This window comes from Capricornis sumatraensis, chromosome 15, assembly GCF_032405125.1.
Source record: "Capricornis sumatraensis isolate serow.1 chromosome 15, serow.2, whole genome shotgun sequence".
NCBI classification, from domain to species: Eukaryota; Metazoa; Chordata; class Mammalia; order Artiodactyla; family Bovidae; genus Capricornis; species Capricornis sumatraensis.
In genome coordinates this window covers 81,238,295-81,255,277 of record NC_091083.1, presented here as the reverse complement: position 1 = coordinate 81,255,277, position 16,983 = coordinate 81,238,295, and the positions used below count along the sequence as shown (strand labels likewise).

At 53.8% G+C, this 16,983-nt stretch overlaps 1 protein-coding gene across 1 annotated transcript; it reads left to right on the top strand.

The window, feature by feature from the left end:
- The first annotated feature begins 9,639 nt into the window (after window positions 1-9,639).
- On the top strand, window positions 9,640-12,051 carry SPATA2 (spermatogenesis associated 2). The gene is made up of 2 exons (XM_068987820.1): window positions 9,640-9,960; window positions 10,825-12,051. The coding sequence occupies exons 1-2, from the start codon at window positions 9,640-9,642 to the stop codon at window positions 12,049-12,051; spliced, it is 1,548 nt and encodes a 515-aa protein (XP_068843921.1).
- Window positions 12,052-16,983: the final 4,932 nt, after the last annotated feature.

Here is a 16,983-nt window from a genome sequence, read left to right as displayed (position 1 = left end):
ATGTCTCCCTTCAGAGATTTTGGTATTTTTCTGATACAAAATGTCACCGAGAATCAGTGACCAGGGTTTCCTACCACTAAAGCCTTCTTGAAACTTTTGTTTTCTTTTTGGCTGTCACAAAACCACAGAGCTGGAAGGGACTTATTAACAGCCTCATGCACTCTTGTAATGGTTTCCAAAGTACAGTTTTGAGTTGTTGCAAAGGCGGAGTTTGGGTGGGACCGTTTTTCTCAGCTGGGCTTCCTATAAACACCATCACCTTAGGAGTGATTAAGACAGGAGCTTAAGCATGAGCTGGTGACAGCAGAGGTGCACAGCGATCTAAAGCGATGCGCAGACAGCAACAGATAAATACAGTGACTGCTACTCTGAATAGCAGGTTGTTGGTTCTCCAAATGCTCTCCAGGCACCAGGTCACTGACTCCTGAGACAAGACCCACTGACTCTAGCTGGGGACACCAAGGCCTAGAGAGGGAATCCTGCATTCACACAACACCTGTTGGACAGCTCCTGATCAGACATGTGCAGAGCTCATGGGAAACACAGGTATTATGAAACACAGGGGACTTCTCTGGTAATCCAGTGGCTAAGACTCTACACTTCCAGTGTAGAGGGCAAGGGTTCTATCCCTGGTTGGGGAACTAAGATTCCCACGTGGAGCGTGTCAAGGTCAAAAAAATTTTTTTTAACTTTTTAAATTATGAAAGATGTTCTTGTGGGGTGGGAAAACAAGGGGAAGGTGGGTCTTTGCCTGAAGAAAGCAGAGAAAGCTTCAGAAAGGATATGACGACTCAGTTGGGGCTGGAAGTCAAGAAAACAAGGAAGGGAGGAAAGGAAGAACATTCATACCCGGTGAACAGCATATACAGGCACAGAGGCCAAAGTGGTAGAAGAATATGGTAGGTACAGAGAGCCAAGACCATGCTGGAGATAGAGAGCTTGGCATGTTGTGGGCCCTGAGTCTTCAATAAATATCTGGGGTGAGTTAGAGAGAATGAGGGGTTCAGTGGTGAATGTGTTCAACAAAGTCTTGCGTATGTGCTGGACACTTGCAAGTACTAAGGGTTCAGCGAGTGATGAACCACAAAAGCAAAGTTCACAGTTAACATGGTGTGTGTGTGTGTGCTAAGTAGCTTCAGTTGTCTGACTCCTTGCAACTCTATGGGTTGTAGCCCACCAGGCTCCTCCGTCCATGGCATTCTCCAGGCAAGAAGACTGCTGCTGCTGCTGCTCAGTAGCTTCAGTCGTGTCCGACTCTGTGCGACCCCATAGACGGCAGCCCACCAGGCTCCCCCGTCCCTGGGATTCTCCAGGCAAGAACACTGGAGTGGGTTGCCATTTCCTTCTCCAGTGCATGAAAGTGAAAAGTGAAAATGAAGTCGCTCAGTTGTGTCCGACTCTTAGTGACCCCATGGACTGCAGCCTACCAGGCTCCTCCGTCCATGGGATTTTCCAGACAAGAGTACTGGAGTGGGGTGCCATTGCCTTCTCTGCAAGAATACTGAGTGGATGCCATTTCCTCTTCCAAGGGATCTTCTTGACACAGGGATCAAATCAGAGTCTCCTAAGTGTCACTGCACTGGTTGGTGGGTTCTTTACCACTAGCCACCTCTGGGAAAACCATCAACGTGATGGGTGGAAGACAAATCCATGAAGTGAAGTGTGACAAGCCACCAGAATTGATGCCAGTGTAGTCTACACTGCAGGTGTTTGGTGAAGTGACAAGCCAAGGAGACAGTGTTTGGCTTGGTCTTCTTCAATGCTGGTTTCCATTCAGGGAAGTTGAGGGCTGAGGAAAGTCATTTCCTTTGACTTACCCAGATTTTATTTTATATTTTATTATTTATTCATTTATTTTCTGGCCGTGCCATGCAGCTTGCAGGATCTCAAGTTCCTTACCAGGCATTGGACGCAGTCGCTCAGCAGTGAAAGCATGGAGACCTAAACACTAGACCACCAAGGAATTACCAGCTTAACCAGATTTTTAAAACAGTGTATTTAGAGATTATTACACTAATGCAACTACTGTGGGGTTGGAGAAGACTCTTGAGAGTCCCTTGGACTGGCAAGGAGATCCAACCAGTCCTAAAGGAGATCAGACCTGAATATTCACTGGAAGGACTGATGCTGAAGCTGAAGCTCCAAACTTTGGCCACCTTATGCGAAGAACCGACTCACTGGAAAAGACCCTGATGCTGGGAAAGATTGAAGGCGGAGAAGAAAGGATTGAAGGAGAGGACAGAGGATGAGATGGTTAGATGACATCACCGACTCAATGGACATGAATTTGAGCAAACTCTAGGAGATAGTGAAGGACAGAGAACTCTGATGTACTGCAGTCCATGGGGTCGCAAAGAGTGGGACACGACTGAGCAACTGAACTGAATGTAACTACTTTAATAATTTTAGTAAGTGGCTTCCATACTCACTTGAATCCCAGGAGGCAGTATATTATTATTATTGCATTTATAGGTGAAAAGGCCGAGGCTCAGAAAAGTAACTATTCCAAGGTTATGTTGCTCGTAAGTGGTAAAGGCAAAACTGGAACCCCCTCTTAGACACAGCCTGTAACACCGCAAGTCCCCTCAAGGCTGGATTCAGTCTCACGTGACACTGGGCATCTCATTTGCTTTTTTTTAAGCCTTGGTATTTCCACCTGCATAATGGGGGTGAGGGATCCAACTGTCAGCTTCTACTCTGGCGCGGTCGGGAGCTCATGGTCAGATCGCATGGATAACGGGGAAGACCGGGAAATGGAAGCCGCAGAATTTCTCCATCTGAGCTCACAGCTCCAAGTTACCACCTCCGGGCTCCAGCCAGGTTCCCATGACAACTCGGCCAGCCGCCATCCTGGGACCGAGGGCGTGCGTCACTTCCGGCCCGTTTATTTCCGGGTCCTAGCCCCAGGCCCGCGGCGGCGGGCCTTTAGGCTCCGAAGCGGGACGCCGCCGCTTCTCGCTCACCTTTCTGCCTCCGGCTTCTTCTCCGCCTCCGGCGAGTGCCGGCCTCTCCCCGGCCCAGCGCGCAGCCGCGGCCTGGCCTCCCTTTGGGCCCGCCTTCGAGACGTCACTTCCGGACTGAGTGCTTCCGGGTCGCCGCGGCCCCAGGGTACTGGTCTCTGTCTCCCGCAGCCGGCCGGAGCTCCGAGCGCCCAGCCGGGCTCGGCTCCGGCGGCGGCCGCGGCTGCTTCCTGCTCACCTCGGCCGGGGCGTCCTCGGCGGCGGTGCCGGGGTAAGGGCGGTTCGGCCGCGGGCGGAAACGGCGTCTGGGGCTTCCCTGGGCGGAGGGGGCGCCCGATTCGGCGGGGCTCGGCCGGTTCGGGAGCGGGGTCCCTTCGCGGCCGGTGAGGGGGCGATGAGCGAACCCGCCTTTCCGGCACTCCGGGGCCCCGGCTACTCCTCAGGATCCCGGCTCCCCGCGAGGGCTACCTTGCAGCCTCCTGGAGACCGGCGGTGGGAGGCTCGGGGCAGCTCAGGAGGAGCACCCCTTGTTCGGCGACGGCCGCGGCAGCAGAACACCCCGATCCCAGCTGCAGGCAGTTACCGCGCAGTTGGTCCTCAAGCCCGGGCTCCGGTGGCAGACGGGGGTTTGTACTCATTATGTGACCTTGGACAAGTCACTCCATCGTCTGAGTCTCAGTTGGCTGGTTAGTTCAATGGGGAGTGAACCTGTCTGCTCGGGGCCGGGGTGGGGATGAAGGGAGATGCATACGAAGCACAGCCTCTGGCATACAGCAGCCTTCCAGTAAATGATGCGTGCGTGCTCAGTCGCTTCAGTCGTGTCCGACTGTCTGCGACCCCACAGGACTGTAGCCCCGCTAGGCTCCTCTGTCCATAGGATTCTCCAGGCAAGGATACTGGAGTGGGTTGCCATGCCCTCCTCCAGTGGATCTTCCCAGCTCAGGGATGGAACCCGGGTCTCCTGCGTTGCAGGTGGATGCTTTACCATCTGAGCCACCAGGGAAGCCCCCCACCCCCACGCCCGCCAATAAATGATAGCTGCTGTCGATTCGGCCACAGTCCCTGGGGAGGGCCCGAGATTGGGACTAGGGTGCTTTGCACAACTGATGTGGCGCTTAGAGGCTGTAAGAATTATCAGACTGGGAATAGTAGTTGCCAGCTTCTGTGTGCTGCAGGGAGGGGAGCCTGCTTGCTCCAGAGCCCCTCTGCCAGCGGCAGCTGCCACTAGGGAAGCCCAATTTCAGCATCGGCTGAGGCTATTTTCAGAGGTTGGGAAGCCCTCTCTCTGAATCTCTCTGGGATTGGGTTGGGGTGTGGGGACCCTTTGGTGTTTTCACTGCCAGTGGAAGGTTGCTTAGGATGTGTCTCAGGGGCTTGGGGATGAGTGCCAAGGAGTGGGGTGTGGAGGTGGAGGGGGTTGATGGGCACTCCCCTTGCTGCTGTTTGGAGGCCCAGGGAACTCTGAGTGGCCTGAAGCTAGACCAGGGATCTGTAAACCTGTGGACTGGGGCAGTGCCGGGCCCAAAATAGCTTCTGCCTGTGCAGGGAGGAGGAAGCCTTCAGATGCTGCTTGGGGAATGTTTCTGCTTGAATGGGCCAGCTGAGGTAAAGCCAAGCTCATCCTTTGCTATCCAGAATCATTTCAGTTCCGTTCAGTGAGGTTTTAAACAGATCCAGCTTTCCTCTGAGATGTTTAAAAAATAATTGAAATACCACCACCACCCCTCCCCCCGCCCCCGATTGCAATATCTCTCTTCAAAGGGGGGCCCAGATTGTGGGTGCAGGAAGGTGCTGACCAGGTCTCTTGGCTCTGGACACCCACCTGATTCTGTTAGGGATGTTCATGGTACCATGCTTTTTTTTTTTTTTTTTTTTTGAATTCTGCCACCAGCCTAGCATGTCTTGGCATTCCAGTCCTTGGGTTGCTTGGAGAAATTAACGGCTTCTGTCACTGCGCTGTCTTGGTATCCTGTAACCACGCTGTTTTTGCAGAGAGCGTGTTTTTTGTTGTTCTTGCAGAGTGCTAGGAATAAATTGCTGGCTCTGTGCTCAGAAGAGACATCAGCTATGACCAGCTACAATGCAGCCTGTATTCTCAGAAAATGAATTCAGGAGGGATGATGTCAGCTGCTTTACCACTGGCCAGGCGCTGGTCAGCCTCCCCTCTCAGCCCTCGAGCTTACGTCATAGAGAGATCTGTGCTCTTCCAGTCCTGCTCCGTGTGAGAAGATGGGAGTCTTGCTGCCACCGAAATTTTTAGAACTCAGCTCTGCTGGCCCTGCCATAGGGCGTCTGCCTTAGTCAAGCCCTTCTGAGAAGAGCTGTCCAGCAGCTGGACGGCTGTGCCTGAAAGCAGTGCAGCTCAGAGCTTGAGTCAGGGTTTTGGCATCAGACCCAGGTTCAGATCCCTGAGCCCCTCCTCCTTGTCCTTATGGCTTAGGGCGAGTGACTTGGCCCCTCTGTGCATGCACACTGAGTCGCTCAGTTGTGTCAGATTCTTTGTGAGCCCATGGCCTGTGGCCCGCCAGGCTCCTCTGGCCGTGGGATTCTCCGTGGCCGTGGGAATACTGGAGGGGGTTGCCATTCCCTCCTCCAGTTGGCCCCTCTGAGCCTCAGTTTTTCCTTGTCTAACCTTGGGGTTGTCGAGTGGATTTCGTTGATTTTCACGGGGTACTTAGCAGAGGGCCCTTCTGCGCTGACCCCTTGGTGAATGGCACTCATGGTGCCCACAGAAGATGAAGCGAAGGAGGAAGATTTCAGGCCAGGGGCTGGCCACCCCAGGGTCCAATTCCAGCTCTGACCTTTTCAGGCTCTGTTGAGCAGGTTGTCTAGTGGCAGAGCCTCGGTCTCTCTCCTCGTAGAACTGTGAGGATTGAACTGGATGATGCAGTTAAAGTGGAAAGCCTGAGGCCTAGCGGACAGTAGGACCACGATCATTGTTCGCCTTTCCTCAAGGATCTTGTAGCATTTTCTTTCACCTGTTTCCTCACCAGTGTAGGCCGGGTCAAATTTCCCCTTAGACGTGTTTCCTGCCCTTCACTTTAGGACTTTGAATACCAAGTGGGCTGTTTGCAGCCCTTTTGTTTGTTTATTTGCCAGCCACAAACAAGGGTGGGGACTGTGGTATGGTTACAGCGCTGAGCAGACGCTGAGCTGAGCTTGAGGGTGGCTGACTCTGTTTTTTTAAAAAAAGGTCAGTCTCTATTGGCTCAAGCCTGACTTCTTTGGAGAAAAATCATAGCAGTGTTTTGGAGGCTTGATGTCGCTCTGTCTAAATTGTTCTCAGATGTACTAAAAAACAGTCCCTGGGGCCAGAGGCCGGATGGAAGCCTCTTTTGGATAAATAAAAAAAAATGGTAAACGCATATGGGTGTTTTGTTTTTAGCAAGGACAGTGATGTCTTCTCTCAGGTTGCAATGCAGTTTTATTTTTAAAGCGAACACATACTTTGATACTGAGCAGTAAGCCTGTTCAGCTAGAATTCAGGGCAGAGCTCTGTCTTCTCAATCGCTGTGCCCTCCTGTCCCCTGCCTACGCCCTGTCCTCCCAACTGCACCAGCCTGGGGCCTGGCACCATGGAGGCCTGAATATCACTGAGCTCAGGAATCATGGGGTGGCGGGAGGAACACAGCTTTCCAGTCCTCAGGCCAGGCTCGGAAGCTGGGGTCCGCCTTTTCCTAACCCTGAGCTTACATAACCCTGTGGCAGATCATGTCATGGAGCCTTGCTTTCTTCCCTCTCCTGCTGGCCTTCCAGAACTCGAAGGAGAGCTAAACCAGAAATGCAAGCATGGTGAATGCTGACGTGCTTAGCATCATGTGTTTTGCCTGTTTTATCAAATGCCTACTGTGTGCCAGGTGCTGTGTTAGGCATCATGGTGAACAAAACAGATATTGTCCTTGCCTTTGCAGGGTTGACTGCTTACTGGATATTGAGGGGAGACAGACAGGAAGATAGTAAATGAATAAAGTTGAAAATTTTCCAGAGTATTTTTTTTTTTTGGCCACACCCAGCAACATGCAGAACTTACCCCACTAGGGTTCGAACCCATGCCCCCTGCAGTGAACTGTGGAATCTTAACCACTGGACCCTCCTGGGATGCCCAAAGTTGATGATTTCAGATGGTGATTACCCCAGGATGATGGGATGACAAGGGCCAGGCAGGTGCCCTTTACTGAGCTGGGGTGGTCAGGGAGAGCCTCAGAGGAGTGACGGTTGAGTCGAGACCTGAATGATGAGAGTGAGCCCGCGACAGGGAGAACGTGCAGAAGGAACAACATGTCCAAAGGTCCTGCGATCAAAATGGGCTTGATGTGTTTGAGGAGCAGGCAGAAGGGCCTGTGTGGGTGGACCTTAAAGGGCAGGGATGGCTGTTCTGAGGGCCACAGCGACCTTGGGTAGGAGGGAGAATCTGCTCCCAAGTGGCACTGTTCACCTGTGTGCGGTTCAGGTCTGAGCCTTGGGCTTCCTTGGCAGGGCAGTGGGTGGGAGAAGGTGGCCTCTCTCTGTCCCTAATTCTCCTGCATGTCTTACCCCCCGGGAGTCTCCCCAAAACTGGAGAAGCCAGAGGAATGTCCATTACCGCCTGCATGATTTTATGGACTTCCTGATTGTTGCCAGGCTGATGGACACCTAGGACTTCTGAGCGGGACTCAGAGCTGCTGGAGGACTGTGCAGGTCCATCCCATCCCACCGCAGCTTGTTCTGGTCCCTCACCATCTCCCACAGCCAACAGGAACCGCCCCCCCGCCAACATCTCCCACAGCCAACAGCAACGCCCCCCCCCCAGACAGCGGCAGGTTTTTATGAAGCGTGTGCCCTGCCCTGGCACTGTGACCTTTCCTCAGTCACTTGGTCACAATCTCTGCACCCATGGAGCTTGTGGGCAGGAAGGGCAGGACAGGTGAGTGTGAAAGCACATGCCCACCCCAGTGGGAGATGTTTGCCTCACTCTGATCCCACCTCTGGGAACGCTGGGTAGGTGTTGCACCTTCCGACACCGGGAACGTCTGCTGGTGTGCCTCGTGGGCCTACTCTGAGCTGGCATTCTGGAGAGCGCTCTTTTCCTTTCCTTCCCTTGGCTGTACTGGGGCTTTGTTGCAGTGTGCGGGCTCTTTGTGGTGGTGCACAGGCTGCCCTAGTTACCCCGAGGCGTCTGGGGTTGCAGTTCCCTGACCAGGGATGGAACCTTCACCCCCGGCATTGGAGGGCAGGTTCTTTACCACTGGACACTGGGGAAGTCCCTGAAGAGCTTTCTGTACTGACTGCAGAGAATCCTTCTGCCAGCTCTGGACTGTAAGAATTATTAACCCCCTTTTTCAGATGAGAAAACTGAGTTGAGTACTTGGCCCACGTAACCTGGAGAAGCAGACCCAGGGTTCATGCCCAGGCAGGCCAGCTTTGAGGTCTGTCTGTGACCCCTGTGGGCCGTGTTGCCGCCCCTGGCCCTGGCAGTATCCCTCGATGGATGTGGATGTGCTGCAGCATCGTAGCGCCAAGAATACTGATGGATCTGTGCCTACTCTGCTAACAGGTGGCCAGGAAGATGGCAAGAGTGTGAATCCTGTGCGTCCAGCCTAGAAGGTTCTGTCCTCTCACAAGAGGGAACCGTAAAAAACAAAGATGGAGTGGGATTCCCTCGTGGTCCAGTGCTTAGGACTTATGCCTCCACTTTAGGGGGCACAGGTTCAATCCCTGTCGGGGAACGAATATCCCAGAAGCCACAGGGCATGGCCAAAACCACCACCCCACACCCCACACGCCCCCCCGGCAGAAAAACAAAGGCAGATCAAGGGACTCTCCAAGAGTCAACAGCCAACGTAGCCTTTTTTTTTTAATGATCACAGATGTGATCATGCTCCTATCCTCCTTGCTTTGAACCCTTCAGGGGCTTCACGGGGCTCTTTGAATGAAATGTCTGACTCGTTGAGGGGCTGGGATCCTGCTGGTGTGGGCAGCCTTGTGTCCTGTGACCCTCCTCCTCTCTCTTCTTCAGCCTCACTAGCCTGCTTGCTGTTCACATGCCAGCTTCTTTCTGGCCTCAGGAAAGGGGTGTGGCGGTGAAAGGCATGGACTTTGTAGCAGCCTGCCTGGGCGCTCACCTCAGCCCTGCTTCCTGATAGTCCTATAACTTTGGGCGCGTTTCTTAGTGTGTCTGTGTCTCAATTTTCCCATATGTGAAATGGGGGTAATGATGCCACTGACCTCCTAGGGCTGTTGAAGACAGGATGAGTTAGGAGGCGTGGGCACCTGGCATGTGGCAAGCACTCATAATGTTAGCCCGGGGCCTGCCTCCCTGCCAGCACCTCCTGCTTTGGGTCTAACCCTCACTTTCTCAGGGGCTTTTTAACCCTCCCTCACCCCTGTGAAACCAGGCTCGATGCCCCTAATCCTACTTTCCAGCAGCATCAAGGACCTTGCCCGTCCTGTTTCCACTCCTGTCCGGTAAGTGTGTTGAAGCCCTGGTGTAGCTCAGGCCGGCTCTGCTTCTGGTTTGGCCTCGGCAGCCACCAGATGGGACGTGGACCATTTCGAGGAATGACGTGCTTCTCGGTCTTCCCCTTCCAGAGCATTCTGCGGGTCCAGGGAGGCAGCATGTTGACGCTTCTGGCAATGTCCCTGCCTCTAAGCCAGAAGCCATGGAGGAGATAAGGTAGCCCCTGTCCCTGGATCGGATTGGATGGGGAAGCCCAGTTCAATGGATGCAAAATACAAGGATGACTTGTTCCGGAAGTATGTGCAGTTCCACGAGGGCCAAGGGGACGCCACCCCCAGCAGTGATGAGTCCCTGCGGGCGGCAGCCTCCACCCTGCTCAGCCTGCACAAGGTGGACCCCTTTCATCGATTCCGGCTGATCCAGTTCTATGAGGTGGTGGAGAGCTCCCTGCGCTCGCTCCGCTCCTCCAGCCTGCGGGGCCTGCGCTGCGCCTTTAGTGTGCTTGAGACGGTGGGCATCAACCTCTTCCTCTGCCCCTGGAAGAAGGAGTTCAGAAGCATCAAGGTAAGGTCTGGGGATGGGCCCTGCATGCTGCTCTCCCTTCTTGCGCCTTGCTGTCCATCTTGGGAAGAGGGTTTGTGACGGTGTTATCTCTTTCCTCTGCTTGGGCCTTCCTGGCTTCCGGCTGCCTCTGAGATGAGGACCAGAATTGCCCACCTGGCCTCCCTGCATAGTGCCTTCTTCGCTGGTTGCCCGCCCCTGGCAGCTCACATCTGAAACTGTGAGGTTGGAAAGGGGGGCAGCATCCAGTTACACAGGGCCTTGGAGCCCAGAGTAGGGGCTGGAATTTATTATAAGGGGGCTGGGAAGCGGGCAGGGCCGGGATCCGGTTTCCACTGGAGAAGACGACTCCTGGTGGTTGTATGGGAGGTAGACAGCGTGGAGGCCTTGAGGAGGCTGCTCCGAGAGGGAGACAGGGATGAGGGGGGAGGAGGAACTGGAGACCGAGAGTTCTGAATCATTCCAAAGGCGTGGTGGCTCAGGAGAGTTTTCCCCCGGTCAGGCTGAGTCTCACCGAAATACCAGAAAGGGTACTCGCATTGCTCCTGGGTGTTTCTGCCTCTGACCCAATTCCCTGTCTCCATCAGTGTTTGCCCTGCACCTCCCTAAGGAGCAGGGCCCCTGCAGCCCCTGTGGAAGGCCAGTGGCTTTGCTCCCTGCCCCCCCCCCCCCCGGGGTCATTTCCCTCAGACCCCTGCGCTGAGTTGTTGGGGAGCAGTAGCCTCCACTTGCTGCCCTGAGATGGCCCCGACTCCCGCTCCCCACGTGCCCGTGTGCAGACTGGGTGCGCCCCGCCCGGGCACAGTCTCCGCGGTGTGTCTGGGAGAGAAGAACCCACCTCTGCTCCTCTGCCCTCCCTTCCCCTAGACCTACACCGGCCCCTTCGTGTACTACGTCAAGTCGACGTTACTGGAGGAGGACATCCGAGCCATCTTGAGCTACATGGGCTACGTGCCCGAGCTGGGGACCGCCTACAGGCTCAAAGAGCTGGTCGAGACGCTGCAAGTGAAGATGGTCTCCTTCGAACTTTTTCTGGCCAAGGTGGAGTGCGAGCAGATGCTGGAGATCCACTCGCAGGTCAAGGACAAGGGCTACACGGAGCTGGACGTGGTGAGCGAGCGCCGGGGCAGCGCGGAGGACGCGCGGGGGTGCGCAGAGGCCCTGCGGCGGCGCGCCGAGGCCCGCGAGCCGCTGTCGGCCTCGATGGCGCGCGTGGTGCTGCAGAAGTCGGCCAGCGAGCGGGCGGCCAAAGACTACTACAAGCCCCGCGTGACCAAGCCCTCGCGGTCGGTGGACACCTACGACAGCTCCTGGGAGAGCCGGAAGCCTCCCCTGAAGACCTCGCTGAGCCTGCGGAAGGAGCCGGCGGCCGCCGAGCCCGGGGACGAGTTCAAGGACGAGATCGTCCGCCCGCCGCCCTCGCTCCTGACGGTGGCCGGCTCCCCGCACGGCGGCGCCGACGACCTGCCGGCCCCCGCTCCCAGCAACGGGCTCGGCCTACTGCGCGGCCCCTACCTGCCTGGCCCGGACGACGTGGATCTGTACACGGACGCGGAGCCCCGGGCTGCCTACCGGAGGCAGGACGCCCTGCGGCCCGACGTCTGGCTGCTGAGAAACGACGCCCACCCCGGCTACCACAAGCGCTCGCCCCCCGCCAAAGAGTCCGCCCTCTCCAAGTGCCAGAACTGCGGCCTGGCCTGCAGCGCCGCCCTCTGCCCGCGCTGCGACAGCCTGCTGGCCTGCTCCCCGGCCGCCAAGCCCAGCGCCTTCCCCGGCAAAGCCTCCGGCCACGACAGCCTGGCCCACGGGGCCGCCCTGCGGGAGAAGTACGCGGGCCAGACTCAGGGCCTCGAGCGGCCACCGCACCTCCACTCCAAGTCCAAGCCACCTGCCGCCGCCGCCTCCCGCTGTGGCTTCTGCAACCGCCCGGGGGCCGCCAACACCTGCACCCAGTGTTCCAAAGTCTCCTGCGACACCTGCCTCAGCGCCTACCATTACGACCCCTGCTGCAAAAAGAGCGAGCTGCACAAGTTCATGCCCAACAACCAGCTGCACTACAAGTCCACCCAGTTCTCCCATCTCGTGTACAGATAGATGCCACCCCGCGCCTCCCTGCTCCAAGGGCTACACCTCCGACCTTTCTGGTGTCACGGGGAAGTAGTGTTAAGGCATAGATCTCAGAAGCAGAGCCCTGCCCTTGACCGCGCGGGTGTTGGGAGATCCTGGGGCCGGCCACCCCACGTGGGAGTTCCCTTACCGACTCATTATTTCAACTGATGGCTGCTTTGTCGTCTGGCAGGAGAGAGGGTGGCGCTTCCGTTGGGATTCCTTTTTTGCTAATCTCTCCACTCCTTGTTCTTTTTTTTGGGGGGGTGGGGTGGGCTTGTTTCTTCAAGATGGTTTCTATCTCTGGGACTCTTGCCGACCCCTCACTCCCATGGCGAAGCCAACTTGGTTTGGGAAGGGCCCCCCCCCGGGTCGCTTCCAGATGCACACCTGGAGCGGTGAGCTAGAGGCCTGTTGGCTTGTGAAATGAGCCCTCCTGCCACACCGGGCCTCCTCCACTGGCTCATCCCTCCGCCGCCGTCCCCAAACACCGGGACCCCCGCCGGCACCCCCCGCCTGCCTTCCCTGCCTCTATGCGTCAACGGTGACCCGAGCCCAGGATTCACTGAATGTCATGCTGTTGCCTCCACAGCTCAGCGCAGCTGTGGGGTCTGTGAACTTCGCCCTCACGCTCTGCAGTGTGGACCTTCCACCGCGGCACTGACCTCCCCCCTCCTTCTGTTGTTTGCACATCCTTCTCTTCCTGTATTGTACATAGATATTTTTGAGATTTATTTTTAAATAAATATTCAACTTGCTGTGTGTTTCAAAGTGGTGAAAACATTACCGATGTAGCTATTTATAAAGATGCCCCAGGTTCTTTAGTCTTCCAGGGGAGGGGCTCATGCCCTTCCACCTTGTTGCCTCTGCTCGCCACCGCCCAAAGTTCGAGTGGAGCGTGCAGGCTTGGAGAAGGAACAGAGATGATGTCCCCTGGGCTCGTGGAGACCCGCTGTCTTCCCTGCAACCAATCTCAACACCTACCTCCAGTGCGCACCTCGGGGGGCTCGTCCGGGCTGAGAGGTCTCTGCGCCTGCAGACTGTGACCACCCAGTGACGAGTCGGGAACCTCACCCTGCGGACCTCCAGCCTGGTCTTCGCCGCTTGCTGAGTGTGGGCCTTGCGCTGCAGTCTCCTCGAGTCTCAGTTCAGAAGGAAGAGCGTTTGGATCCCCACCACTCCTCCACCTCAGTCCTCTCCTCTTCACCTGCTTCCAGGGCTCCTCTGTGACCTACATGACCTTTGTGCACTAGAGGGGGGCAGGAGTCGGCGTGCGCCCAGCAGACGGGCACCTCCTGAGATTCTTAGCCGAGCCTCAGCGCTTCCAAACCCGAAGGCCCCTTAAACTCCTTATGTGAGTTAACTGACCCCGGATTATCCTTTTGGGTTACAGAGGAGGAGCGGGGCAAGAATCTGAAAATAAAACTGCTTCCGTGTGAACTAATAATATATTTTAGCCATAAGTGTTGGTGATGTACAGAATGTTACAGGGATTGACCTGCAGTGGGTTTTGTGATGGGAGGAGGTATTCAGCTCCTGAGCACATTTCCATCTGGCTGAATCCTGAGGCCACTGTGAATTTGCTGATGTTCTTCCAACTTAGTTGAGAGATTTTAAGGTTTTCAAAATCTTCTATGGCTTTTTTATATATATATATCTCTAGCAGATCACTTGTAGATATTCCATGTGTATATAAAGCTGAGTTTCAACCAACTTTATTACTAAGGCCCTCCCACTGGGGGCACCCATCTTCGATGTCCTCCTTCCTTTTCACATCTCAGAGGTGTCAATGCCTGTCCCAGTCCTGACTTTTCCAGTTTTCCATTTTCAGACTGCTCTAGCACTACACTAACTTTTAACCAACCGTGATGCCACGTAACTCACACAGCAGACAGAAGCAGGAATAACCCACTTGTTCTGGAAGAGAAAGTCCAGCGTGGGTTATCATCACGGAAACACTGTGTTCGTGGGTTGGACTAGGAAATGCTGTGACCGTGCTCCTCCTCGGTGTGTATCTTAATTGTATGAGGTTGCTGTGATTGAGATAAATAGATGCTAATTTAAAAATGCAGATGTTTGCATTTGATTTCTACCAAGAGTTGAAATGTTGAGAGATGCTTTAAAAAATAATAATAAAGTGTCTTCCATTGTTAATGAAGTGTTTGGGCTTTTATGTCTCTCCCCTCTGCCGCTCTGAAGTTTGGGTTGCTTGGGTTTGTTTTTTTGCTGTTTTTGTTTTTTGCTCAAACCATGTTTTGTTCTTTAGTGACAGGACTCACTTCTCCTCCATGAAACTCACAAATGATAACAGCCAGCATTTGAGTGCTTGTTCTGTGAGACAGACTGTAAAAAAAGAACAAAAAGATTTGTGAATGTGTTCAGGTTGCTGCGGCCTCTGCTGCGCGGCCTCCTCTCGCTGTGGTGGTTCGGGGCTGCTCTGGTGGCGGTGCACCGGTCTCATCGCACTGGCTCCTCTTCTTGCCAAGCACAGGCTCTTGGTGCCCACGCTTCCGTAGCTGTGGTGGGTTGGCTGTTTTTGCAGCACAGGAGCTGAGTTGTCCCCTGGCACGTGGGATCTTCCTGGGCCAGGGATCTATCCCGTGTCCCCCGCATTGGCAGGTGGATTCTTTACCGCTGAGCCACCAGGGAAGCCAAGCCAGGCATTTTATATGCTGAGACTTTTGAGATCTCATGTAATAGTCTCAATCCTCCTGGAAGATAACCTAAATCCCATCTTACAGATGGGGAAACCAAGGTGTGCAGAGTTCAGCCATGCTTCCTAGGAGTGGGACTGCAGATTCCAGCAGAAATGATTGTTAGTGGTGACAGACAGGAATTAAATAACAGTGAAGGGTATTGTGTTAAAAAAAAAAAAGCAATCCTATTTAAAAATGTTTGATTCATTTAAATGCCTCAAGAGGATCCTGGTCAGTGTAATGCTAGCTTATCTCTAAGAAAGAGAAAGCAGGGCCAAGAATCTTTAGCAGAATCTTGGGTTTTCAGTTCTCCTCTATTCAGGGCAGACCGTACTACTTACCCATGATAGCAATGATAGGTGATTACTTTAAAAATCAATTTAAGCTTTCTTTTTAAAATAAAGTTTCCAGAAACTGATATAACATCCCAAATCAACTAAACTTCAATAAAAATAATAAGTAAATGATGAAGGTTGACTTAAGCTACATGGCAAAAATCTTCAGGGCAGTGTAAAAGCAGCTGTGGTTTGGGTACGTCCTGGCTTTATCCCCTGGTGGGGTGTCTGTGCCACCATGCTGCCCACTCTGGGGGCTTGGCCCCCATGAGGCTGCTCAGCTGTCCAGGAAGAGACTAAACAGTTCTCTCCAGCTCACTCACTGGCTGAACAAATATCCAGGCCTTGGGCCAGACGAAGGCCCAGGTGCTGGGTTTGATTTTGGCAACAGCATAGGAAATGGCACTGCCATCCTGGCTTCCTGGAGATGAACACCCAGCCTGGGAGAGCTAAGGAAGCCAGACACTCGCTCCTGATGCTCCTGCATCTATCTGCAGGGGAGCAGAGACTCTGAGCAGCTTGCTTGATTTGCATATGTAAATAACAAGCATATTTAAGCATCACCAGGCCTACCAGCTGTACAGCATTACCATGAACCTTGTTGCCAGCTCTGAGCACCGACCTGTGGTACCCCACATGCTCAGAGGGATAGAGCCGTGGCAGACACTGCCAGTTAAACTCTGGTAGCGGCTCACCCACCCTCCCTTGCTAATAAAAGCCCGGAGGTTTAGACATCTGGCCAGCAGGATAAAAACTGCCTTTCCCAGCCTCTCCTGCAGCCAAGCACGGTCACATGGTTAGGTCTGGTCCATAGGACGGAAAAGTGCTGTGACTTCTAAGACTTGTCCTTCAAAGAAAGAAGCTTGTGCCTCCCACCCTGACTGTGCTGGCTGGAATGGAGCAGCTCTGTGTGACTCTGAGGCAAAGGTCAAGGCATGGGGGGCATGGCAAGTGGCTGGAAGGGGCTGGCTTCCTGACACTTAGGAAGCCACCATCTTACCTGGCCTGCCCCACCTATCTTCAGATTTTATATGCAAGAAACAAACTACTCTCTTGCTTAAACCCACATTTTAATTTTTTCCATTTGCTCATTTTAGAAAACTTGATTTACAAAGAAAGCCAGACTAGAATAATGATGCCACATGTACACTGAACCCAGGGCTTCAGTCGTTGAATGGTTAACAACTTCCAGCCAACCTGATTTTTTCTGTACCTGTCCATCCACTTCCCCGACTCCTAAATTCCTTGGAAGCAAATTCCAGACATCTGTTTCATTTAGGAACATTTCAGTTTGCGTATCTAAAAGACAAGGACTTTTAATACCCTGACCGTATTTAAATTTTTATAACAATTCCTTAATTAAGCAACAGATATCAAGTCAGTGTTCCCAGGCCTAGTTGTCTCCTAACTGCACACTTTAAAAACTGCTTGCCCTGGGGTCCCAATAAGGTCTCACACTCCAGTGGATAGATCTTCAAATCGCCTTTATCCTAAAGGCTGTCCCCACGGAGGGACACTTCTCGTTCTTTTTTTTTTAATTATTCCTCTTGGAATGTATTTGTTGAAGAGACTGGATTGTTTGTCCTTTAGAGTTTGCTGGAGTCTAAATTCTGCCGATGGCAGCCCCTACTGCTGTGTATCAAGTTCCTCTGTTCTCTCAGCCTCCTGAAAATTGGCAGTTGGATCTTTTCTTTTTCAATTCCTTTCTGTTTATTTGAACATGTTCAAAAGTAGAAAAATAAACGTTTCTTCTGCAGCTCCATCAATAAGGGGTGAGAGAAGGCCACAAGGGAGGATTGGGGCTTATGAATACAGAGGGTCAGGGTCCCAGACGGGGTAGGGCTGGGTCCGGGTCTCCAGACGTGCACGTCTCCACTGGCAACTACCTC

Excerpts from the sequence above, each read along its gene's own strand:
- SPATA2 (XM_068987820.1), top strand. The coding sequence starts at position 9,640 with ATGGGGAAGCCCAGTTCAATGGATGCAAAATACAAGGATGACTTGTTC. Across the intron at positions 9,961-10,824 it reads AGGAGTTCAGAAGCATCAAG|ACCTACACCGGCCCCTTCGT; the intron begins GTAAGGTCTGGG and ends CCCTTCCCCTAG.